Raw genomic sequence first — 25,903 nt, 5'->3', positions numbered from 1 at the left:
TCATGCTTTTAGCAACATAAGTGAGGATTTGAGATTTGATGAGGATTAATTCCAACTAATCGTCACAAAAGCTCTAGTACCAAACAAGGGCTCATGAGGTGGCAGCATGACCTAGAAGCTGGCAGTTTTTTACATTGACTCGCTCTAACAAGTTTCACAGGATTAATATCCAAGTCTTTAGCTAGGTCATTGGCGGTACTATACTAGCCTTTGGGTGCAAAGTCCCGGTCTTCCACATGTTAACAAACTACCTACCAGAGAATAGCTATTCCCTGGCCGGAGGCCAAGAAACAAGGGAAATATGGTAGATTGACACGCTCAAGTGTTTCCATTTGCAGCTACAACGTGCCACATGCGACGAACTCAAGAACACGTCATTATTCCTACGCGCACGATTCCGCTATCGAGCCCTTGTCACTCACTACCAGTCTACCAAGCTCGCAGCTTCCCAGAAACTTCTGGCACGAATATAACTCGACCCAACACGAAGGACACTTGCACACACCAATTAATGTGATGCAGCCTCCTGTCGTCATATGCACGTCCACGCACCAGACAAGAATCGCATCGATGATCCAGAGCTTGACTTGACTCCGCTGGTCCGCCCAATGTCTAAGCTTGCTTAGCAGTAGCTGCAGATCAGTTCAGAATCAGATCTTGCTCGCTAGCTCTACGCGCATTAGTATACCTCGGCATGGCAGCATGCAACGCTCGCGCCTATATATATACTACATGGATTACATTGGCTTCACACCAGACATTCCATTGATACATTAGAAGTACGTGTTCAGAACTTCAGATCGACTTGTAGACGTTAATCGAGCTAGCTAGCTAATAGCAATGGACATGACGAGAAGTAATACACGGTCGCCTCCGGTGAAGCTGATTCAGCTGCTGCTGACACTGTCGTCGCCGGCAGCGGCGAGCAGGGTGATCACCAAGTGCAGAAATAATAAGCGGGTGCAGCTGCAGGCCCAACACGGCGGCGCGTTCGAGTGCCGGACGTGCGGCCGCCGGTTCGCCACCTTCCAGGCGCTGGGCGGCCACCGGACCAGCCACAAGCGGCCGCGGGTGCGCGCTCATGGCCTAGACCTCCTGCTCGGTGCTCGCCCCGGCAAAGCGAGGGGGCCAGTGCAGCACCGATGTGGCACGTGCGGCCAGACGTTCCCCACGGGGCAGGCGCTCGGCGGGCACATGCGCCGCCACAGGCCGCTATCCGTGGGCGCCGGCACCGCCGCGACATGGACGGAGGCGACCACAGAGACATTGTCGTCGTCGCCATCGTCCGGCTTGTCTTCTGAGCGTGATGACGACGACGCGTGGCCTACTTTAATCCAGTTTATATGAGGGAGAGATTAATATAACAAGCTTGGGATTGAAGTGCATTGCTCTACGCTTGAGGAATGCACTTGCATGCATGCATGCGCACGCATTACTACCTTAGAGATCTCATTATCTTATACTACGTGTATATCGTAAATGGGTAGTGATCTATTGTAAATGGAAATTACGTGTATATGTGTCATGTACAGCTAGTGATGAAGTGAAACGGGTCCCTTTGGGACTACGTTTCGTACCGGTAGCAGGTACATGCAGAAATTGTTTGGAGTTTTGGACATGTTCTTAACAAATCAAGCAATTCAATGCTTAATTTCTCCATATACTCTACAACTCAAGTTTTAAAGTTTGTCACTCGTCAGTTCTAAAAGATATTGGACGACCCCGTTCACGAATCTAGCACTCAATACTTCTCTGCATGTGCCATCAAGTTGATGCAAAGTCGGGCGAAAAACCGTAAAAGAAATCAGTTTTTTTTTTTGCAGCTTGAGCTACATATATCTCTTTTTTTAGAAATTTTAAAACGATATTTAAAGGTTTCAAAAAAATTCTGAATACAATTCTTGATGTAGATTATATTGTGACCTACTTACGTGCAAAAATTAAATTCGAAATACATTATATTCTAGTACGCACAAAAAATGACAAAATCTGACATATTTTGATGTTTTGAAATTCTGCACTGTTCACTACTATAGATGTCAGATTTATACAACCCCGTATATAAGGTATTTTGAGTTAAAATTTCAAACAGTGGTAGAACACAACATTGTCGAGATCTATATTTATTTTAAGATTTTTTTGAAAGTTTAAACTGCGGATTTTGAATTTTTAAAAAATGAGCTACATGTTTAGACTTGGATCAAAGATTCAAGGTTGATTTCTTTGCTTAACACTATTAACCTAGAAACCTACAAACTAACTAAATTGAAGAGTTTAGACTTGAAAGTGCGTGATAGATGTGAGAAAGTGGCAACCAATAAATTAACTATTTTTCAAGTAAATGAAAACTTTATAACTTGTTGAAATTTATTATAAAAGTATAAAAAATAGGAAACATAAAGTAAAAGAATAGGAGAGCAGGAAAAAAAAAAGAAATAGAAAATTCTCACATGCTTGTAATGTGCCATAACTAATGCAGCCCAATTACGGGTGTTTGTAGGCATGAGGAGCTCCCGCGCGTTGCTTAAGGCGCAGAATAGAAGCTCAGGTATAGAAGCTCTCACATATGGACACTTCTTTTTGAACATCTATTGTGCTCGCGCGTGAAAGACGGTCGGCTGGTGGGTTGACCCAATAGAGTGCAACTTTCATTTTTCATTTTCTTTCTTCTTCTGGTTTTTATTTTTGTTTCTTTATATTTACTTCTCTTTCTTTTCTTTCATTTTCGTTTTTATGTCAGAAAGTTGATAAGTGTTCATAAGAATATTTTAGAAAATTGACATGAAACAATATTTGCGTATAGTTCAAAAAATGTTTACAATGATTTTTCCCCGTATACTTAAAAAACATGTTCAAGGGTATTTAAAAATATTCATATTGTTCAAAAAACATGTTCATGTGAAAAAAATAAAAAAGTTCACACAGTTCAAAATAGTCGTACCTGGACCGGCGCACCCATGCCAGCCCTTGAGTAGTATCAAATAGGGTTTGCCTCCGCTACACGTATCCTTGGAAGAAAGCCCAGAACAAACTACGGGTTGGGCCTGGGCTACCGCAGAACAGCAGTACACAACTCTGGGTCTTCACTTCCGGCCGGCAACCCCGCCGTCGCTCCTCCGCCTCCGCCGCCTTCGCCGAGCGCAGCCTACCCGTCGCGGGGCGCGCCACTTCTCCTATGGCTGCGGACTGGTCGTCGGCGCGCCGGGCGTGGGAGAAGTGGACCGGGAAGCACGTCGGCTCTTCCGGTCTCCCCTCCCCTCCTCTGCCCCTTCCCTGATTCACTCTTCGCTCCTTCTTCTGGTCTCTCGTGGGAACTGATCCCCATCCTCTTGCAGGGATGCCAGTTAAGGCGGCGCTGCTTCTGAACTACGACCCGACCGGACCATCTCGCCTCCTCCCCATCATGTAAGTCTCATCCCCGACTCCGAGAGCACGGGCATTTCAGCCGTTGCAGGTTTGGGGGGTTGGCGTGACGAATCTTCCCATGAGATCCTGCAGTTTCCAGATGGGAGCTATTTGGTTATTATGTAGGATGTCGAGTTAGTTCAGTCACTGTTATCGACGGCCGCGCCAGCTCGCATGCTTCAGTAGCTAGAACGTTGCATATGAATATGGAATTGTGGCTGTTTGATTGAAACTGGCCTGGAATGTTGGTTGTAGTTTAATACGAGTATCAATAATATTTCCAGCCACAGCTGCTGGAAGTTGCATGTTAAATGCCAATTTGATAAACTAAATTTTGGGATGCATTGTTTAATATGTAGTTCAATTACTGAATCGAAGATTAGTCGATTAGACAGATACAAACTGTCAAATATATGATCCCCTTTTTCATTAAGCTACATGAATGTTCAGAAATTCCAGAAGTTGAAACTCACAGTATTATTGACTTGTCCAGAGCAGAGCAAGAGGGAGCAAGATTTACTGCGGTTGATCTGCAACCGTTCATGGATTTCTTTAGAAGGAATAATCTGCAGACGGAGTTCTTCTCTATTGGGCCAAACCAGTGTGAGTCTAAATCTTCCTTACTGCCTTAGGATAGTTTATTAAACCTGATTATTGCCTTGTTATCTCCAGCAATATTGTGACTGCAAGCTACACATATGCAGATTTAGTCACCTCAATCCATGAGCACTGGTTTTGTGCCCGTTGTGTCAATTCAACAAAACACGAGGGTGAAGGAGTTTTGGTTATGCAGATTGGAGCTTACTTATTGGTATCTATGTACGTATCTCCATGTTTAACTTTTAATTCATTAACACATCTATCATGTTTCCTTTAAGTATTGTTAGTATACAGTTTGGTCTGCCAAAAGTAGTAATCAATTTACATTGGTATCTAATGCATAGGTATGATGGTTCACTTGGTTCGGCTTCACAAGCAATGATGGCTGTCGATCAGTTTGCCTGGCACTTTAACCGGAGAACACATTAACTGCTAACTTGTACAACCTCTGATCTTTTTTAATCGACGCGGGCATGTGCGTATGTAAGCTACACCCTCTACACCACTCAGCGTCAATTTAATCAGATCGGAGGGAGTATTAGCTTGTGGTTTAGTATGAACCTACAACTTATTATTTGGAATCATGGTCTGAAAATACGGTGTCTGACTTGACACAATGATATCAGTAGGTTCTTAGAGTAATAACTAAGATTCTCCTAAATGTAGCTGAATGTAATCATACAGTATTTCATGATCACGTGAGATATATTTTCACCCATTTTCTTGTATGATCCAAACAGTAGTCAGTAGGCGAGCTTTTTTTTGTCTACTTTAATGTCACACAATGATAATATAGTGAAATTATTATAATGGTTAAAACATGAAACTAGAATGAACATTAAAAGTTTATCAGGGTTGATGTGGTCATCCAAGATCCAGTTTGATATAAGCTAATGAAAACATACGAATATTCGGTGTTATAGTTCCATGTTCGATAAAAAATTGTATGGCCTACAGAAAGATTCATAGTTACATTTATGAGCATTTTACTAAATTTATTGGCTTCCTTTACTTGATATACAATTATGGCTAATTGGAGCATACCTTGTGAAAGCCCTCCACATTATACATATCCACGGCGTCTCGCTACGTACCATCAAGTTGAACTGTTTAGTACTGTTGGGCATGAACAAATCACTGGTTGTCCTTGAATTCCGTTTTATACAAAATGGAAGCTTTATTACCCCCGGCTATTGGGCATGAACAATCTTTTTGTTCATTTAAGATGTTACTGTTATTTACGCTATCTCTTGGTGCTTAATTCATTGTTATGTTCCTCCCAAGGGGAAACATGCTTCATGTTTATACTAAGTAGAATATATAGCCATTCTGAATCAGTTTCTTTTTCAGATTAATCAACTTTCTCTACAAACATGCTAAAATAATGGTGTGTTGCCTCATAAAGTATTCGCATGTGCTCAAATTATTAAGAGCAATCAACCTATAAGTACATGCGTTTTAGAAATCATTCTTTTGTACTCCATAGTAATATAATGTTAGCCTAAAAGAATGGGGTATTGAGCATCTGTTAACCTGCATACTAATATAATGTTAGCTATCTAAGGGCAGTAATTATGTGTGGTATGTAAGTGCTATAAGCTTTGTTAACATCAAAATATTTAAAGTAGGTAATAAGAACAGAGATTTACACATAACCAATCGCCTTAGTTCCCTCCTAACACAAATTTATATTTCATATGCTTGTAAACAAACGCGCACGAAACTGCACAAAAACTCACTCTGGGCATCTAAAAGAAATGGGGAACGGTTTTGCTATGTTTCAGTCAACTGAAATTTTCTTAAGTCTAAGTCACTTATAAAATGTGCTTTGAGTTGCACTTTTCTGTTAAAAAAGTGCTTTTGCACTTTTCTGATAGAAATGTGCAACTAAACCGAGTTGCACTTTTCTTTGAACTGTTAAGAAAATCTCAGTCAACTGAGACATAGGCACACCCAATGGAGAAACATGTTCAAAGTCGATTTCACTCACGCAATATCTGTAGGGCCAAAACTGAGAAACGGAAAAGAATAAAGGCAAGCAACCAAATGGGACAAGGCGGACACCGCTCAACCTGAACAACTGAAATGGGCACAAGCGGGCAACCAGTTTACACACAGGCACAGGTGGTCAGCCCGTGGGCAGCCGTGACGTACCCACTTATTACAGGCTGAAGTGCACAGCCTGTTGGCAAATCTGTCACTCTGGAAATGACGGATACAACAACGAGCGTAATCCCCGCCGCCGCCGCCGCCGGCGAGGATCCCGACCTGATCAGCCTCCTGCCGGACTGCCTGCTCACGAGCATCCTATCCCTCCTCCCAATCGACGCCGCCGCGCGCACCACAGCACTATCCTCCCGCTGGCGCCGCCTCTGGCCTTCCACCCCGCTCCACCTCATCGACTCCCACCTCCGCCGCCCATCCGCCGATGCCATCTCCGACATCCTCGCCTCCCACCGCTGCAACGCCGTCCGCTTCCAGCTCCTCCTCACCCGCCCCTCCGCCGCCGACCTCGACTCCTGGCTCCGAGCCCTCGCGCTCAAACACCTCCAACAGCTCGTCCTAGCGCCGCCCTCCGAGCCCCTGCGCCTCCCGCCGTCCTTCCACGCCTGCCGCTCCCTCACCGCCGCCGACCTCACCAACTGCCGCCTCCCCGCCGCCGCCGCCCCCGCCGCCTCCTTCCCCCACCTCGCCAACCTCACCCTCCGCCACGCCTACGCGTCCCCCCTCGCGCTGCACGGCCTGCTCGCTGCCTGCCCCGCGCTCGTCAGCCTCTCGCTGGACCGCGTCTTCGGCTGCCGGACCCTCCGCGTGCGCTCCCGGAGCCTGCGCAGCCTCACGGAGCCTCCGGTCTCGCTGGCGCGGCGCCTGTTGGAGCCCCACGAGCTCGAGCTCGAGGACCTCGTCGTCGAGGATGCGCCGGCCCTCGAGAGGCTGCTCGCGCACGACGTCAACTGGGGACCGTCGTTGCACGTCGTCCACGCTCCGAGGCTGGAGACGCTCGGGTACCTGGGGGTCGGCATCCCGTCGCTGCAGCTCGGTTCGGCCTTGTTCCACGCAATGCGTGCTGTTAGACTGCCGGCGCCGGCGGAGTTCCGGACGGTGAAGACGCTGGCGCTAGAGATGGTGGATCCGCAGGTTAAACCTGTGGTTGACTTCCTCCAGTGTTTTCCATGCCTGGAAACTCTTCATATCACGGTACTTTGATCATTTGATTGATGCACATTCGGAGATTCTTTCTTCATTACTGGTTGGAACTGCCGACTCACGCTATTTATGGCTCCTTTGCAGTCTCATATGGTAATGCCGCGGAGCATGGAAACGATGAACAGCGACAAAACAGGTCATATGACTGAATGCCTTCACCATCATCTGAAGAAAGTGGTGCTTGTAGGATACAAAGGGCGAAAGCGTGAGCTACAGCTTGCCATATTTCTTATTTCCAATGCAAGAGTACTAGAGGTGATGAAATTTCTGTGTGAAAATGACTGCAACCCAACATGGTTGACAAGCCAAAGAAGGCGTCTACGTTTGGAGAATAGGGCATCTTTAGGAGCACAAGTCATTTTTGAGAAACATAGGAATATCCATGTTAGGTTTTCAAAGCATGCCAGCAACATATCTGTAGTTGATCCTTTTGATATCCAAACCTGACTATTGATTTTGGTATCGGTTAATTGACATGTTTAATGGTATCATCTCAGGGACAGATATGTGATTAATAGGATCACTTGATTTGCCACCTCCCCTTCCGCGCACTACTATGCATAATGTGCATGTTCCACTTGTGAAATTGGCCCTTTTTGTATCTTTTATTTGGACATGGTTCGCTGTTCCGAACTCCACCTTCCCTTCCACTGACTACTATTTCAGTAAAATATTTTTCTGTCCAATTTTCCAAAGGTCACAGATCCCGTTGTGCCAGTTATGTCGGGACATCACTACCATCTTGGAGGACCACCATACCTGTAGCCAGCCATAACCATGGAGAGGAAGGAGGTGCACCCCTGAACAATCAATGGTTGTTTTCAAATTATCCTCAGATTTCCTTTGTTAGAGCTGTATTCAAATAGTTAGGGGTATCTTATCCTGTGTCATTCTATGTTAAACTGTTAGGAGCCCACCTATTTGAGGCATATGGCTGATTATATTTTTGGATGAAGCAATAATATCTCTATTTCTTATGTCTATCCTGCTCTTATCATCTCCAAATTTAGTGTGAGGTGTTCCTCAGCGTCATGCCCTGGAAACGGAAGGTTGCAAGCCAGAAAACGGCAAGGCACATCCCTCAGTTACAGTTCACTTCTAAATCCCTAGGACTGGCCATTTAGAGGGAGTTGATTTAGGAGTTTATAGAAACCGCTGGGCACTGATCTTTATAGATGTCCAATATGTGATAAAAGTAGAAATATATTGATTGTGGATGCAGGCCTTTGTGAACTGATTTATTGCATTTCAGTACAATTCGTGATGCCCTGATGGTCTGTTTCTTGCGTCTTTGGTTATACCAAATCCCAAAATAGAAAAGGATACCAATTTTGAAGTCAATTTTTCATAGACCTCGTTCATAGTTTCTAGCTCTTACCATATGAATAATAAAGCTCATGGAATGTAAGCATTTTGCATTGTGTCATTGGGCTTTTTACTTGCCTGGATTTCTTATTTCTTTTTAGAAAAGGTATTTTTGGCCTCATGTTTTAGGAGTTCTTTAGTAATTCCTCTGGTTCAATTGGTTGCATTCCTTACAGGAATTTAGTATTGTCATCAAATTATGGTTCTTACAGGAATGCGTTTCACATGTAGTCGTTGATAAACAACACAACAAATTTACTGTTGTCATCAAGTTATGGTTTTTACAGGAATTTGTTTCATCTATAGTCATTGCGTAAATATACTGCATATATCCCCTACCCCAAACTTTATTTTCATATGCACTGTGTAAGCTGTAATTTTAGTCCTCACCAGGCTTTGTTTTCTTATTATTTACTTGAAAACCCTTGCAATATTCCATGTAAACTTTGGGCAGTAACTGCTGGCCCTTTTCAGGTATGCTACTTCTGAAGTTTGCTCTAAACCAAGGAAAACTACTGGGGTTTTGGTTTTGTAGATGTTGCTTTCGGACTAGTTGAGCATTACTTTTTTTTGTAGCTTACTACTTTTGCTTTTTCATACCACTGAAGCAGATCAGGGTAAGGTACTCCCCCATCGATCGGGAGCCAGCTCGTGTGACTTTCCTCTTGCTAAGGCAGGAGCCTAACATAGCCTATTTCCACCACACAAAATCCATTGAACCTCTCTCCTCTTCTTAGTACTTGTTCCTGCTGCTCAACTGAACTAGCTGTAATGTTTACTGAACTCGTTTGGCAGAGACGATGTGATTCCTTGTTTCCAGTGTCCAGCCTCCCGTTGCCGGCGACTCGCCGCCATGGCCACACCCCCATCCAGCCGCTCGCCACCCCACATGGGCACTCTCACCCCAGAAGATTCCGCCCTTCCCGGCCTCCCTCCTCGTCCCCAGTTCCTCTAGCCCTAGCCTAGAGCACAGAGTAGGGAGCCCTGTGTCCCTCCTGGGCTCCTGGTGCCGCCGCTCTGTTGGCAATCCGTTCCTTCCAGAAGCGCAGCAGGCGCAACTCTCCAAGCGGCTCCAACGCAAAGGATTTACTGTCTAGCCGAGTCAGGTACAAGTCGCCACAAATTCCCCATTGCAACGGATTACATGTTTAGGTTTTTCTTAGCACCGACAATTTAGGTTATATCCAATAAATTAGTTGCTGATCAATTGAACATTTGTATTGAAAAATTGCCCTATAATAGTGCTATTGCTAAACTTTAGAAGTTCAGCAAAACCCCGCCACTGCTGGCAACTTAGTAAGTTCTGCAAAATAGTATCTTTGTAATGTTATCATGTCCATGCGAGTCTTCCTGTAAGGTTTGCTCTGCTGGATGATTTTCTTTTTTGTTTAAGCTTCTTTTTTCTGCCTTTTCCCCTGCTACATGTAATTTTTTTTAGATAGTAGTGTTGGAGTAAATTACATTTGAATGATATAATGTGTGTTTGATATACCTTAGATAATGGTGCGGTAGTTGTAGCTGATCCTATCTTTTTTTCTTTCAACCCAACTGTTCCTTCTTTTGAACTTTTGTCTTCTATATTAACCTCCTTTTTCTTTAGGGCAGCAGCCAATGAATCATTTGATGCTGGAGTAGTCATTTGAGCATTCAGTAAAATATTTGATGCTGCAACAGTCACTTGAGCATTCAACAATCACCCTTTCACTTCCTTGCTAAGGTTATCGCATTCTCAATTGAAAAACAACATTCAGAATTGAATGCTCCAGTCACAAAGTTCTAGAATTTCTGAGATATAGGAAATTTGTGTGGTGACAACATTTTGCATAATGTGAAAAGTACACAATCCATGTCGTGCTACTAGGAAAACATACCCAACTGCCTTTCCCATTGCATAGTCTTGATCAGTATATATGGTTCTAGGATGCTTATGGTTATGTATTGATAAAAAAGAAGCAAACAACCATTTGAAAGATTCAAATGTCTCATAATAGAGAAGAGAAGCACCGAAGATAAGAGTTTCTCTAAAATGGTTGAATCCAATAAAAACACCAAATGGCCTATGTTCCTTCTTTGTTTGAGAAGTGGTGTCAAAGGTCATAACATCACCAAAATGAGCATAATCAATGATCATCTTGGCATCAGTTCAGAAAATGTTAGTTATATCATCACAGTCCAGCTGTAAAACATATTTGAATGATGAATTCCCTGTAGCCCTCTCTTGAAAATATTTTAACTTTTCAAATATTTTTGTGATCTCGGCGAGTGTACCTGAGATTAGATGGTCCACAAACTCGTTGACTAACGAACTCATGAGCAGCTTTTGGTGCAACACCCGAGTTATCGGCAATTTCAACTTCAAGGCTTCAAGCGCCTGCGCTTCATTCGGTGTGACGGCAATATGAGCCATGCTAGTGGTAACTGAAATACGTGGTTATGTTCTAGAAAAAGATCAGATATTGCCAAATGTTCAGTCAATTCTAATGTTAACTTGAGGATTCTTAACTATGTTATCTCTTTTATGTATGATTTTTAACGCTTTTTGGAACAAACATACTGGCAGGAGGTGAGTTTGCCATCAAATTTGCATTTTTGAAACCTCTGTCAGACGCTGAACCCCTTCCTTCGTCCATAATTTCCCAAAATTTCCTAGGTGCTAAATGTCATGCCAAGCAAGCTGAGGTATCCAAGTAGGTGATACGTCTTCTCTGTAAAATGCACAAGTGCAGACAAGAGCTGTCATTTATTTGCAAAAGGAACATACAAGGAGCACAAGTGCCGATAAGAGCTGCCAGATAATGTCTTTTTTCCTTCCGGTTCAAATGACAATGACTAGACGCAGGTTTTGAACAGAAAGTGCACTAACAAGTAGTGGGTGAGATAGCAACGAAACAAAGGAATGGGATCAAGGACAAACGAAAAGGTAGCCATGTCCGATGAATCTTGGTACTGGACTTGTACTAGAGTACGAGGTAGACACCTTTGGTCGGCTGGGAAAAATGTTCAGGTCAGTTGAGCTTTCCCCTCCAGCGCTGGCGCGTCAGGGGACACGGCGGCCCAGAATTCCTCGTCTTGCTCCAGCGCGGCCATGTGCTCCGGTGTGAGCGTGAGCTCGGCGTCCATGCTGCCACTCCCCTCCCGGCCGGGGTACAGCGACGTCTTCCCGTCGAACTTGTTGGCCTTGCCGCTCCGCGCCGCCACCGCCTTCCCCCACCCGAAGTCGCAGCCGTACATGTCGAACCGCGGCGAGCTCCCCATCATGGTCCCGTAAGGGTCGAACCAGGTCAGTGTGTACACCATCGGCTTCGCCATCCACGCCGCCACGCGCGCCCTGATGGCCGCGTCCGTGTGCGCCGCCACCGCGCGCCCCACTGCCCCCGCCGCCCACCCGTGCCCTCGCTCGAGCAGCTCCGGCGCGCGCACCGCCTCCGTGCCGATGGCGTAGATGCTGTTCCCGAAGTACTCCGCCGGCAGCGCCGGCCGGAGCCGCCCGCGGTTGTTGACGGCCGCGCGGCACACCGTCTCCTGCTCCGGCGCCAGCCCCCGGGCGCGGGTGATGGACCGCCACAGCAGAGACGTCAGCGCCTGGAACCGCGTCACGGCGGCGGCGCCCGCCGTGTCCCCGGCCGCCAGGAGCTCTTGCCGGGCCCGCTCCTTGAGCGCCGCCAGCGACTCCGTCGAGAAGTGGAGCATGCGCTCGCGCAGCGGCGGCGGGGACAGCCGTTCGACGAGCTCTGACACGTCGGCGCACGGCAGGACGATCGGCGCCGCCGCGCCGCCGTCGGGCGACCAGCGCTCGAACAAGGGCGCCCGTGTTAGGCGCGGGCGTTCCGCAGGCGGGAGAAGCTTGGAGGAGCGCGCGATCTCGGCCCAGGCGTTGAGGAAGTCCCAGAAGGCGGTGCCGTCGGAGAGCGCGTGGTTGTACGCGAAGCCGACGAAGACGCCGTCGGCGAGCTCGGTGACCTGGGCGGCGAAGAGGGGGGCATCATGACCGTCGTAGTTGACGGCATCGTCGAGCGGGAAGAAGGAGCGGACGACGGGCGGCACGTCGGCGTCGGAAGGTATCACGTCGGCGATGGTGACGCCGTCGGCGACGGCGTGGATGATCTCGACGCCCTGGCCGTCGCAGTCGATGGAGACCGAGCATCCGACGACGTCGCCGCGGTCGTCGCGGTGCTTTTCCGTGACGAAGCGGCCGGCGACGGGGAAGTATTCGGCGAGCACGTCGGCGAGGGCGGCGGCGAGGTGATCGACGACGTGGAGCGCGGGGTCGGCGGGCGGCGCGAAGAGGAGGCCCTTCTGGATGTAGTTGGCGGAGAGCATGGAGACGTCCCAGGAGGTGAGCTCGATGCGCTCGCGCGGCCGAGGCGGCGGCTTCACCGTGCGCGACGACACCACGCGCACCATCGGCGACGGCGACGGCATCCTGCTCGCTTGGGATTGGACTGGAGCTAGCAGCCTTCACCACGTGGTTCAGCTGTGGCGCTGGAATAGATAGATAGATTTAAGGAGTTGCTAGAAATCAGGCGCCTGAGATTTTATAAATCTCAGTCATCTAATTAATCCATTAGATTAAGTGCATCAAAATTCGTGCAATCTTGTTGTTCTGAGTTCTCCAGGGACGCTGCACGCTGTGATTTTGGACGCGGGCCGCTGGTTATCGTTTTGTCGTGGGCTGTTGCGTTTTCATGGGCTTCGCTTTGGCTCGCTTCTTTTTCGTGCCTTTGTAGTAGCTGGCGTTTAGCTTTTTTTTTGTTTGTTGCTTTATTCTCTGCCTCGCTCTTGTTCGTTGAAAACAAGTTAATAGTGACACATTTCTTGCAACTGAGAAAAATGTTCAACGATTGGATTAAGTCACTATTCGTACTAGTTTAGGGATTATAAATTGGTTGTAATAGAGATTTTTCCAGTTGCATATGGGTTGTAACTTAATGTTTTTGAAGTTACATGTTGGTCGGAACTGCATGTGGGTCGTAATAACTGAGATTTTCCAGTTCCATGTGGGTCATAACCGAGATATTTCCAGTTATATGTGGCTCGGAACTAAATTCTTTTCAAGTTACATGTGGGTTAGAATTGCATGTGGGTCGCAACTGAGATTTTCCTAGCTACATGTGGGTCATAACCATAAAATTTCCAGTTGCATGTGGGTCGCAACTGAACTTTTTTCATGTTATATGTGGATCAGAACTGCATGCGGATCACAATTGAGATTTTCCCAGATGCATGTGGGTCATAAGTAAGTTTTTCCCGTTCTACGTCGGTCGCAAGTGATTTTTTTTTCAAGTTGCATGTGGGTCGCAACTGAGATTTTCTCCAGTTATACGCGATAGTCGCAACTGAGATTTTCTCAGTTACATGTGGGTTGCAACTGAGATTTCTCAGTTGCATGTGGGTTGCAACTGAATTTTTCTCAATTTTATGTAGGTTGTAATTGAGACTTTTCACTACAACACAAAAGGCATGCGGAGACGCCAGTTCTATGGGCTAAAGACGCTTAAAATCATCTCTAAGCCAGTGTAGAGCCGCTGTGCAAGGCGTCTTAGGAGCGTCTCCTTATGCACCGTCTCAAATTTTGTAGAGACGCAGAGCCAAGCGTGTTTAGATGAAACTGAGACGTTCATAGAGCATGTCTATTGTTGTATAGACGCTTTGCTAGATGGCCGCCACACCTTCTCTACAACATTTGCTTTGAATTTTTTTTTTTGCATCTTAAGTAATTGTAATCAATTTTTATTTTTCCCAATAAGTATGGTTTTTTAGTTGTTATATAGCAAATATTTGCCACTTCATAATAAGAGAGGACTATATTTCTATTACATACAACATATAAATATATGTACTATGCCGTTCTCAGAAAAACTATCGTTTTTGTTCATAGCAACAATAGTTTACAACAACGAAAGTTACAAAAAAAGAATCGACTGGTAGTGGTAGTGATGCTCGTCGTAGCCACCACTATCGATCCACCCAGCATTTTTTTGGGAGATATTTAGTCCTTCCTTGAAGAACACCCTCCTTCCACGTCGCATGCTCCCGCGAAATTTGGTGCCGCAACATCGTCAGCGCCCTACTTGTCCTCCACATCTACACACAAACTTTATGTTCCAAACTAGCTAGAACCTATACCTAGAAATAAAGCAGATAATGCCACATGATCTTGCAAGATGCCATCGAAAGCACTTTATAAATCCATGGTATTTTGTTGTGTTGCGACTCCTCGATAATAACAAGTCTGCAGACAAAGTCAAATGAAACATAAATAGATTAACTAGAAAAAATATGTCTAGTAAGTCTCAGTTTTTCATATGCACATGTATTTGAAGAGTAAATAGTGTGTTGAACATGCGTGATATCACATCCTAGAACCGAATGATTATCATTTCCACATCTGTATAGAAATTTACTTTGCAACTTTGGAGCCATCTATGTTCTACTCAAATAGAGACGAAATTTAATGTCCATAGGCTCTTATTAAACCATCAACACAAAACAGCACAACTGAAATGCATATATATTGCAGTGTTTTACCATCAGCGGCAGTAGAGCACCAATTCCTCACTTTCCAATTTCAGCTTCTTGTTCGCATAGTGCACACCAACAGAAAAGAAATACTGAACATTAAACAACATGTTGGCATGCTCTAGAAATTAGTGTCTTGGCAGAACATGAGACAATGCAAGAGATTCAGCATCTAAAGCACGTACATTTATACCGAAGAGCACCTCAGTTGGACAATAGACCTTGCAATCCTGCCGAGTGCCTATTTCATAATCATCTAATCAACCAATTCAGAAATATTCAGTGCCGGTAATGCAGTTAGAATCTGTGTTTATGTGAGGGTTTGGAGGATATTTGATACCTTGCATAGTAACTGAACTTCGTAACAACAGAAGAATAGAAGCAATTAATCTTAGATAGAAGTCAGTTTCGGCAAACCTGATGCAAGCTTACAAGACTTAAACAATCTCATGGAAAATCTATCAAATACCCTATCTGCATGTTGTATATAGGATAGAAGGAACCTTAGTCAAACCTGATGATGTAGGCCTGCGTGAACAAGAAATCCCAGGCACATCGTGGGCAGCAAAATTCAGAAGGTGCCAGCGAACGACATTCATCTGAAGTGGCCGCCAGTGCACCGTGACCACTGCTGCGGAGACGAAGACCGTCGGAGCACCGTGACCACTGCTGTAGAGACGAAGAGTGCAACCTCCTGATCTGGGCGTCCATGGAGAGAGAGAGAGGGAGAGAGAAAATTTGCCGAAGAAGAGATCGATCGGCAGGTGCGTCAAGACTGGGGACCGGCGGCGCCTGTAGGGTTCTTGTTCGTGATCTGTTTTCTCTAACCCAGGAGGTGGGGCAGAGCATATAGGGTTTTCTAGACGTGGAGTAGTTTTGCCAAAAAAAAAAAAGGCGTGGAGTAAAAAGATAGAACATGAGAATATGGGACGACATGTACACCGTCTCAAAGAACGTCTCCACATGTTTCTAGGTTTTGAAGTAAGAGACGAATGTAAAAGCGTCATATGCAAAACGTCTTTATATGACTATTTTGTTGTAGTGTTTCTTGTTACATGTGGTTGCAATTTTTTTTAGTTGCATGTAGGTTGCACCAGATATTATCCTAGTTGCACGTAGATTGCAACTAAGACTTTTTTCTCCTTATGTATAGGTTGCAATTGAGACTTTTCTTGTTACGTGTGGATTGTAACTAAAATTTTCCCAGTTACATGTGGGTTGTAACTGAAATTTTCTTGTTCTAGATGGATGTAACTGATATTTTTTCAAGCTGCAGCTGAGATTTTTCGGTTTCACGTAAGTTGTAGATGAATTTTTTTAGTTGCGCACGTGTTGCAACCAAAGTTTTTCCAATGACATATGAATTGCAATTAGGATTTTTTCATTTTGTCCGGTGAAAGATGTGAGTATGGAGCTTTGTTGTTTTTTCTCATGTACTCTCTTTTATGTAACGTAACAAGAAAACAATGGACCTCACCTATTAAAAAAATTATGACCTGCTAGTGCTTTATCTGTACTACTAACAAGTAAAGGCCGAGTCAGCCTAGCGACTAGCGTCAGGTGACGAGATTTACTAAGTCTCAGTCGCCTGATTACTAGCCGTGCCCATAGATTTATAGCTGGTGCCCCGGCCGTCACTAAACCCTTAAACCCAACACAGCCAAAGTTAATGGATCCCCGCCCCTCTAGAGGACCAAATAACGTCAAGAACTAGCGTCGCCGCATGTTCTGGAGATTTGTTCTTTACATACAAATCCAGGACCAAATAACGTCAGGAATACAAGATTTTGATTGCTCTCTGCTGGAGGATAAGAATACGAAATCTTGAGAGGTAAATAATATGAATTTATACGCATTTATCAGATGATAAGAATCCAAAATATTGATGTACTCCTCCTACCGTAAATATAGGTAGTATTACCTCCATTCTAAAAAAAATAATTAAAAACAGAGGTAGTAATTAATACTCCGGAGTGGTGGTTTTGGAGGCCGGAAGAAATCCATGTTGGCTCGTTCGACTCTCACGGGGTGCCGCCTTGCCTTCCTGGGAGGTGTCGGATGTACCCCCTCTACATTCCCTTTCGCGTACAATGGAAAATCCTAGGATTACTCTAGACAACAGTGTTGTCGCCGTCGTTCTCCTTGTTGAAGGTGATGTTTTGGTATGTGGCGTTTCAGTGTGCTAGGAGCATGGTGGGAATCCTACGAAGGACGCAACGGTTCATCGTTTTTGTCGAGCTACCGGTGTCGACATTTGTTTTCTGTTTCTTTCTCTATAATTTTCTTTTGGCTTGGTTATGATGCGCCCCGACATGATTGTATTATGTGGTTGCGGGACTCTATTTCGGAAAGGAGCAATTACAATCTAAAAAAGCTAAAGTTTGCGGAAAAGACTGAGCAAGACGTCTACCATTGTCCGAACCTATACAAACGAAATCTGATACGTTGCTCAGCATGTGCTCAATTGTCGTGTATTCATGCACGCTTACACATATTATCTCTCTGCTGGTAGACATTTGTCGTTCCATGGCGTCATAGCTGACGTCGGGCTGCGAGATATGTGATCCCTTCTTGCAACTCGGATAGTAGTATAGAATTAGGTTAGTGCTAATAACAACTTCTAATCTGCCGATACTAGCGGAGCCGAAAGACAATAAACGAAGGAACGAAGAAGCAAACTGACGACGGTTGACGGACAACGTGCAGTTGTGAACCTCGAAATTTCGTGGAAGGTGCCATATTCTCATTGATACTATTCGGTCCGGTTACATCTTCCATCCGTCTATGTTCCATGTAATTTTTAGTCAAAATTAATTAATATGTGTAGAGTGTAACCATGCATAAATATAAATATGCTAGCTAAGTGTCCGCGCGTTCAGCGAACCATTCAAATATATTGTTACAAATAGAAACTACAAATTCAAATTTTCTTCAAAAGTAGAACGATAATCATTGTATTTGGAAGTTCGATGGCAGAATTGTACCATGGATTGACATTGATCGGGGAGGACGCATGGTAGAGGCAGTGCATAGTGTAGTGCCCCTGATCCTCCGATGCTATGCGGGTGCATTCAACATTGCTCCAGATTCTATAATAAGAACTACTCTGCAGTAACATTCCAATTCTTCATTCAACCACATCGAAACTATGCTCGAAGAGGAGACCCTTCTGGATGTAGTTGGCGGAAAGCATGGAGACGTCCCAAGAGGTGAGCTCTATGCGCTCGCGTGGCCGAGGAGGCGGCTTCACCGCGCGTGATACGCGCACAGTGGGGGATGGCGAGGGCATCCTGCTTGTTGGGATAGATATATTTATTTATAGTACTCTAGTCGATTACTAGTAGCTCTTTGTTGCTGTTGGTGCCCTGTCAATAAACCCTTAGACCCAACCCAGCCAAACTAAATAAATCTACAACAGCCAAACTAATACAAGGTGGTAGAAAAAAAAAATACAAGGAAAAAAAAACTTACTGCCAAAAACACATGTACGAGACCGAGGGGAATCGGAAATTCACAGTGACACCCTCAAGATGGCAACGCCGCAACTGGCCGCTTCGTCGAGACTGAGAGGGTTACGACACCCACATGCATTGGCATCAAAATGCTGAGCTTTCGTCCGGAAAAACCTTCATGCCACCATGAGTATTTCAGGCGACCCAATGTTCCCAAGTCAGGCATCCGAAACACGATCTGGGAGCTGCCTTTGTTGAAACGCCACCAAAACCCGGACCCCCCACCGCCCGCTCCTCGCCATCCACACGACCAAAGAACGAGTCCATCACCACCGCCACGTCGCTCAGCGTAGAGTCTCCCGAGAAATCCACCTTCCAAGGCTGCCACCTTGGCATCCAAGATCTACCACCCACATGATGATGTAACCACCACGACAACAAGTCCACCGAAGCGGACAAGGAGGGTCCATGACATCCAACCACCACTCAAATAGCAGGGTCTTAACAGGAAGAACATCTATCGGTCAAACCTGCAGAAGCCGGGAAGGGATTGCTAGGCAGACGCCAGATGGAGGCCATTAGCCCGGATCTGATACCCTAGCCACACCATGTTTAGGGGATGGGATCCCAGGCGTTCTAGGAGCCCCTGAAACCCGCATAGGACCAGCTGCACCAACCACCATCTGTGTGCTCATCGAGCCGAGCCGCTCGTCTTGGGTGAGGTGCCCGGGGTGTGCAGAGCTGCTCCGGCCACGGGTCACCGGCCAACCTGTAGGATAACGTTGCATAGAAAACAAAAAAATTCCTACCGCGAACACGCAATCCAAGCCAAGATGCAATCTAGAAGACGGTAGCAACGAGGGGATGATCAAGACTAACCCTTGAAGAGATTCCAAAGCCTATAAGAGTAGGCTCTTATTGCTGCGGTAGACGATCACTTGCCGCTTGCAAAAGCGCGTAGAAGATCTTGATCACGATCGGTTCCGGCGCCACGAACGGGCAGCACCTCCGTACTCGGTCACACGTTCGGTTGTTGATGAAGACGACGTCCACCTCCCCGTTCCGGCCGGGCAGCGGAAGTAGTAGCTCCTCTTGAATCCGACAGCACGACGGCGTGGTGTCGGTGGTGGTGGAGAAATCCGGCGGAGCCTCGCTTAAGCGTGCGGGATGTGGTGGAGGAGAAAGACCGCTAGGGTTTGGGGAGAGAGAGGGGGTTGGGCGCCGGCCCTCTAAGGGGTGCGGCCAAGGCTGAGCCAAAGAGTGGTCAGCCCCCTCTCTATGCCCCTCATTATATAGGTGGAAGCCCCAAGAGTTCTAGTCCAAGTCTTCGAATAAGACCCCAACACTAAAACCTCCCATATGTGGGAAACCTACTCAAGGAGGGAGTCCTACCCAAGGTGGGACTCCCACCTTTCCTTGAGGTGGGTTGGCCGGCCACCCTAGGGGAGTCCACCTTGGACTCCTCCCCTTTAGGGTTGGCTGGTCATGCAAGTGGAGTCTCTTTGGGACTCCACTTTCCAAAGTGCCATTCTTCCGGACTTTTCTAGAACCTTCTAGAACCTGCCATAAATGCACCGGATCATTTCCAAACTTGGAATATGACTTCCTATATATGAATCTTATTCTCCGGACCATTCCGGAACTCCTCGTGATGTCCGGGATCTCATCCGGGACTCCGAACAAATATTCGAACTCCATTCCATATTCAAGTTCTACCATTTCAACATCCAACTTTAAGTGTGTCACCCTACGGTTCGTGAACTATGCGGACATGGTTGAGTACTCACTCCGACCAATAACCAATAGCGGGATCTGGAGATCCATAATGGCTCCCACACATTCAACGATGACTTCAGTGATCGAATGAACCATTCACATATGATACCAATTCCCTTTGTCACGCGATATTTTACTTGTCCGAGGTTTGATCATCGGTATCACTCTATACCTTGTTCAACCTCGTCTCCTGACAAGTACTTTTTACTCGTACCGTGGTATGTGGTCTCTTATGAACTTATTCATATGCTTGCAAGACTTAGACGACATTCCACCGAGAGGGCCCAGAGTATATCTATCCGTCATCGGGATGGACAAATCCCACTCGTTGATCCATATGCCTCAACTCATACTTTCCGGATACTTAATCCCACCTTTATAACCACCCATTTACGCAGTGGTGTTTGGTGTAATCAAAGTACCTTTCCAGTACAAGTGATTTATATGATCTCATGGTTATAAGGACTAGGTAACTATGTATCGAAAGCTTATAGCAAATAACTTAATGACGAGATCTTATGCTACGCTTAATTGGGTGTGTCCATTACATCATTCATATAATGATATAACCTTGTTATTAATAACATCCAATGTTCATGATTATGAAACTAATCATCCATTAATCAACAAGCTAGTTTAAGAGGCATACTAGGGACTTCTTGTTGTCTACATATCACACATGTACTAATGTTTCGGTTAATACAATTATAGCATGATATATAAACATTTATCATAAACATAAAGATATAAATAATAACCACTTTATTATTGCCTCTAGGGCATATCTCCTTCAGTCTCCCACTTGCACTAGAGTCAATAATCTAGTTTACATTTGTAAAGATATAACACCTTGGCCTTCCGGTGCTTTATCATGTTTTTGCTCACGGGAGAGTTTTTAGTCAACGGATCTAACATGCTCGTAACCGTATGTATTTTGTAATTCATTTGCGTCTCAACGCATCACTCATTTCCAAATGAGTTGGCATTAAATATGTTTGGTCTTCTCGGTGGAACCTTAATTCCGCGGTCTGAAATATGTCACTAATATTGTCACACACAATATAGCTTCAAAGTTCCGACACTATCGGAACTACACCAAGTTCTCAAAGAACTTCTTGACTCATCATCCTCACTCATTTGTCAAAACAAATGACATATTCTCGCCTTCGTTTTGTAGAATCCATCACAATATTTAGAACTCTTCTAAATCTAACATAGACAACTTCTAGTTCATTGTGCTACCTTTAAAACAACACTTAGTCTAATTTGAGATTGAAATTCTATTTTGATATGTGACAAAACAAATATCGGTGTAACACCTTACAGCCGATTTGTTTGTCATTTCTTCATACAAAAATATATATGTATATCCTTAGTTCTTCTAAAGTACTCAAGGATATTCTTACCGTCGTCCTATGATCATCTTATGAATCATTCCGGTATATGCTTATAACATTTTAGAGCACAAGATATCTGATTTTGTACATTTTATTTGTGATCTAAAATCACTCATGTATTTTTACTCATCGAGTGTCAGATACACTCAAGTCTTGTTAAACCTTCACATGACAAGAACATTTTCTTAATATTTCTATATTGAACTATTTCAATATCCATTCTATGTACTTTGACTTAAACTTATTATGTGTTTCAATCTATCTTCATAGATCTTGACATTAAATATGTTTTAGTCCATATCCTTTCATTGAAGTTAATTTTCAATGAAACCTTTTAATCAAGTATGTAATTACATTATTTATAACCAACTATATGTCTTCTACATAAGTATTATAAATATGTCTCAGCGCTCCCACTTAATTTCTTACAAATGCAAGCCTCTTCATCGTCTCTGATGAAATAAAAACTCTTTGACTATTTCATCCAAGTGAAGATTCAAACTCCGCTATACTTACTTCATCAAATTGAAGTTTGTATACCTATCTAGTATTCCTCGGACCAAGCAAAACTCTTGGTTGTATCTTGTATACACCTTTTAATACATACTTCGATAAGTAATGTTTTTTGCCATCCTACTAGCATATCTCATAAAATAAATATGTAGTGATTACTAGAATAATCCACATAGACTATAAGCATTGCTACGGAAGATCTAATCTTATCGTAGTCAACTCTTTGAACTTTGTCGTAAACAATTTTTCGACAAGTCGAGCTTCTTTAAGGATATTCCATCCAAGTCCATCAATTTTATAGATCCATTTACTTTCAAAAAGTATTTTTCTATCTTGGATTTCATGGTATATAGCCATTTTAACGGAGTTAGGGCCCATCATAACTTCTTTGTTTGTAGTTGGTTTATCATTGTTCAAAATCAATCCTTTGTTCACAAATCATTTATTTGATCACAAAGTAAACCATACCTACAAGGTTCAATATGTACTTCGATCTCCATGGCTAAAACACTTTGTAGTCATGGGAGCCATGATCGTCGTGGCCGCTTCCGAAACCAATTCCGATGCTGCGCTACTCGATCATTATGCTCAGGTTCATAAACCTTATCAAATTATATTGTCCTCCCACTCAAAAACTTCACTAGAAACAATTTCTCGGAAATAAGAAACATTGACAAACACTTTTGTCTTTTGTCTCGTGGGAAGAATTCCCAATTAAATCTCTGGGATAACCAACAAAGACATTCATCCGATTTTGGTTGTAATCTCTTAGACCAAAATTTAAAGAAAGGACTATTAGGGTTTATACCCATGCCATAACTTGTATGGTGTCATCTCATCGGATCATGATGATGCTCTATTCAGTGTAAAAGCGGTAGTCACTAAAGCATAATCCACAAAAATATAATGACATCAATATTTTATCTCATCATTGACCCAACAATTATTGGATACATCTATTGGATACTTCTTCATCACTATGATACTCCAAGAAACGTGAGTTGTAGAACAATTTCATAACTCTCTTAGATGTTCGCTAAAACTTGTAATTCAAATATTTCCACCATGATCCAATCATAGATATTTGACTTTTCTATTACGATGATTTCCACTTCATGCTGAAATTTATTTGAATCCTATCCAAATGTTTCAAACTTTTCCTTATTGAATATATCCACATATATACTCAATTCATTGTTTGAAAGTTTTCATGAAGTAGCAGTAATCTCCCGCACAACCTATGCCCAAGTGAACCACATACATCATAATGTATTTTTCACTAAGTTAGTTGCCCGTTCAACTCTTGGCCTATGAACGGTATTTCAGTCATTCTCTTTAGAAAAGATTTGCAAGCGCCAAACGATTCAAAAAACGAATGACTCCAAAAATCCATTTGCATGGAGTTCCTTCATGCGATCCTTTCTAACATGACCTAAATGGCGGTTCCACAAATAAGTGGAATTCAAATCATTTGCCTTATGGCATTTTAGCGTCGGCGTTATGTATGTGTGTTTCACCATTAAGATTTATAATAACTTATCCATCGTATATGGAGTAATGTCATAATTTGAACAACTCATTGTTTTCATTTGACCAGAGCAAAATAACAATTATTAAGTTCTTTATTATAAATTCTAAGGGCTAGATAGAATGCCAACGACGAACATGATAACACTTTATTTTGTTCCGGGCGTGCATTCTTATCATATTCCTTGTCGATCACTTAGGCCATTGTATTCTTGTATTGCGTTGTTTTGTATGACACTTCATACCAACCAATATAGTACTAATACCCAAGAATTTCATTGTGTGACTTAACTAGGAATACAACCATAACATGTATATCATTTATATACACCTGAGCTAGACTTTCTAGTCTTTTCTTATCTTTTTGCCAGAATATCTTTTGCAGTTTCTCTTTTAGCTTTCCTCATTATTCAGAAAAACACTTCAACATCAACAACTTCTAGGTTTGTTGGTCAAATACCAATAACCTTGAGGTTCTTACTTTGAAGTTGATCATCATATGATAAGTGTTCTAGATTTCACATATTAGTAACTATGATGAACAATTTCACTCATAATTTTATCCATCAATTCATGACAACTTTTTTGAGACCATGTCTGTACATGCTAGGCTCATAAAGTTTAACCTTAGTATTCGCATGTGCAAATCAGGCTTGCACCCATTGTAAGCACACGTAGAATCTATAACACCCGATCATCACGTGATGCTTCGAAACGACGAGTCTTAGCAACGGTGCATACTAAGGATGATAACTTCATGGATATGCGAATATCATTAGTGCCCCAATAGCTGGAGGATTGTGACGTCTGGCGTCTTCAACCTTCATACATTCCCATAAAACTTATGAGTTTATGTAGTCTCACCAAATTATATTCTATCATCTTGCAATAAGGTCTTAGATATCACATATATCTCATACCTTGATTATTTCCGAAAACTAAATTTTCAGCTCCTTATTTTTCAAACATATTTGAACTTTCAAGTTTCACGGAGACAAGATAACTTTAGGTACTAATTGAAACCATAGCTCTTTGAATCAACAATGTGAGGTTTACTAAAAGTTTGCAATAGGACTTAATCAATTCTTGATTCTTTAACAATACGGTACCAAACCGTAAAGTTTCTTGTCAGATTTTAACAGTATTTCTATCTCAATTACAAGACTAGCGCATAGTAGTAAACGGATGCCAATACTACAAAATTAATTCAAAATACTACTCGAGACTAAGTTTATGATAATTAGTTCATGTTTTAATCTAATTACTAATGAACTCCCACTTAATACAACATCCCTCATAGTTGTTAAGTGGTACACGATCCACATCCACTACACCAAAACCGATCATCACGTGAGATGATGTAGCTTCAATGGTGAACATCAACATGTTGATCATATCATCCATATGACTCGTGTTCAACCTTTCGGTTTCCGTTGTCCCGAGGCCATGTCTGTACATGCTAGGCTCGTCAAGCAAACCCAAGTATTCCGCGTGTGCAACATGGCTTACACCCGTTGTATGTGAATCGTTGAATCTATCACATCCGATCATCACGAGATGCTTCAAAACGACGAACTGTTACAACGGTGCATACGAGGGGAGAACACTTTATTATCTTGATATTAATGTGAGGGATCATCTTATAATGCTACCGTCGCGATCTAAGCAAAATAAGATGCATAAAGGATTAACATCACATGCAGTTCATATGTGATATGATATGGCCCTTTTGTCTTTGGGCCTTTGATCTTCATCTCCAAAGCACGGACATGATCTCCATCATCTTCGGGCATGATCTCCATCATCGTCGGCGTAGCGTCAAGGTTCATGGCGCCGTCTTCATGGTTGTTCACCTCATGTAGCAACTATTACAACTACTTTGAAATACTACTCAACATGAAAATTAAAGACAACCATAAGGCTCCTGCAGGTTGCTACAATACAATAATGATCATCTCATACATATTCATCATCATATCATGGCCATATCACATCACCAAACCCCTGCAAAAACAAGTTAGACGTCTCTAATTTGGTTTGCATATTTTACGTGGTTTAGGGTTTTCGAGTAAGATCTAATCTACCTACGAACATGAACCACAACGGTGATACTAGTGTTGTCAATAGAAGAGTAAGTTGAAT

At 43.6% G+C, this 25,903-nt stretch overlaps 4 protein-coding genes across 4 annotated transcripts; 3 read left to right on the top strand and 1 right to left on the bottom strand.

The window, feature by feature from the left end:
- Window positions 1–840: 840 nt before the first annotated feature.
- LOC124696195 (zinc finger protein ZAT8-like) lies at window positions 841–1,430 on the top strand. The gene has a single exon (XM_047228956.1). The coding sequence runs from the start codon at window positions 841–843 to the stop codon at window positions 1,345–1,347; it is 507 nt and encodes a 168-aa protein (XP_047084912.1). The 3' UTR covers window positions 1,348–1,430.
- Window positions 1,431–3,161: 1,731 nt separating this feature from the next.
- On the top strand, window positions 3,162–4,495 carry LOC124699136. Its single transcript, XM_047231489.1, has 5 exons — window positions 3,162–3,245; window positions 3,336–3,405; window positions 3,899–4,008; window positions 4,110–4,224; window positions 4,350–4,495. The coding sequence occupies exons 1-5, from the start codon at window positions 3,176–3,178 to the stop codon at window positions 4,432–4,434; spliced, it is 450 nt and encodes a 149-aa protein (XP_047087445.1). The 5' UTR covers window positions 3,162–3,175; the 3' UTR covers window positions 4,435–4,495.
- Window positions 4,496–6,213: 1,718 nt separating this feature from the next.
- Window positions 6,214–7,659, top strand: LOC124696194 (F-box/FBD/LRR-repeat protein At1g13570-like). Its single transcript, XM_047228955.1, has 2 exons — window positions 6,214–7,203; window positions 7,297–7,659. The coding sequence occupies exons 1-2, from the start codon at window positions 6,214–6,216 to the stop codon at window positions 7,657–7,659; spliced, it is 1,353 nt and encodes a 450-aa protein (XP_047084911.1).
- Window positions 7,660–11,363: 3,704 nt separating this feature from the next.
- Window positions 11,364–12,999, bottom strand: LOC124699135 (uncharacterized acetyltransferase At3g50280-like). Its single transcript, XM_047231488.1, has one exon. It carries the CDS (start codon window positions 12,997–12,999, stop codon window positions 11,578–11,580), a length of 1,422 nt encoding a protein of 473 aa, XP_047087444.1. The 3' UTR covers window positions 11,364–11,577.
- Between the last annotated feature and the right edge of the window lie 12,904 nt (window positions 13,000–25,903).

Source organism: Lolium rigidum, chromosome 3, assembly GCF_022539505.1.
Source record: "Lolium rigidum isolate FL_2022 chromosome 3, APGP_CSIRO_Lrig_0.1, whole genome shotgun sequence".
Lineage (NCBI taxonomy): Eukaryota > Viridiplantae > Streptophyta > Magnoliopsida > Poales > Poaceae > Lolium > Lolium rigidum.
The sequence above is the reverse complement of the archived record's forward strand: the minus strand, read 5'-3'. Positions and strand labels throughout refer to the sequence as shown.

Bases quoted from the DNA above. Each gene is read 5' to 3' on its own strand.
- LOC124699136 (XM_047231489.1), top strand. From the start codon at position 3,176: ATGGCTGCGGACTGGTCGTCGGCGCGCCGGGCGTGGGAGAAGTGGACC. The intron at 4,009-4,109 runs GTGAGTCTAAAT...ACACATATGCAG, and splicing joins CTCTATTGGGCCAAACCAGT to ATTTAGTCACCTCAATCCAT. The intron at 4,225-4,349 runs GTACGTATCTCC...TCTAATGCATAG, and splicing joins GCTTACTTATTGGTATCTAT to GTATGATGGTTCACTTGGTT.
- LOC124699135 (XM_047231488.1), bottom strand. From the start codon at position 12,999: ATGCCGTCGCCGTCGCCGATGGTGCGCGTGGTGTCGTCGCGCACGGTG.
- LOC124696195 (XM_047228956.1), top strand. From the start codon at position 841: ATGGACATGACGAGAAGTAATACACGGTCGCCTCCGGTGAAGCTGATT.
- LOC124696194 (XM_047228955.1), top strand. From the start codon at position 6,214: ATGACGGATACAACAACGAGCGTAATCCCCGCCGCCGCCGCCGCCGGC. The intron at 7,204-7,296 runs GTACTTTGATCA...GCTCCTTTGCAG, and splicing joins TGGAAACTCTTCATATCACG to TCTCATATGGTAATGCCGCG.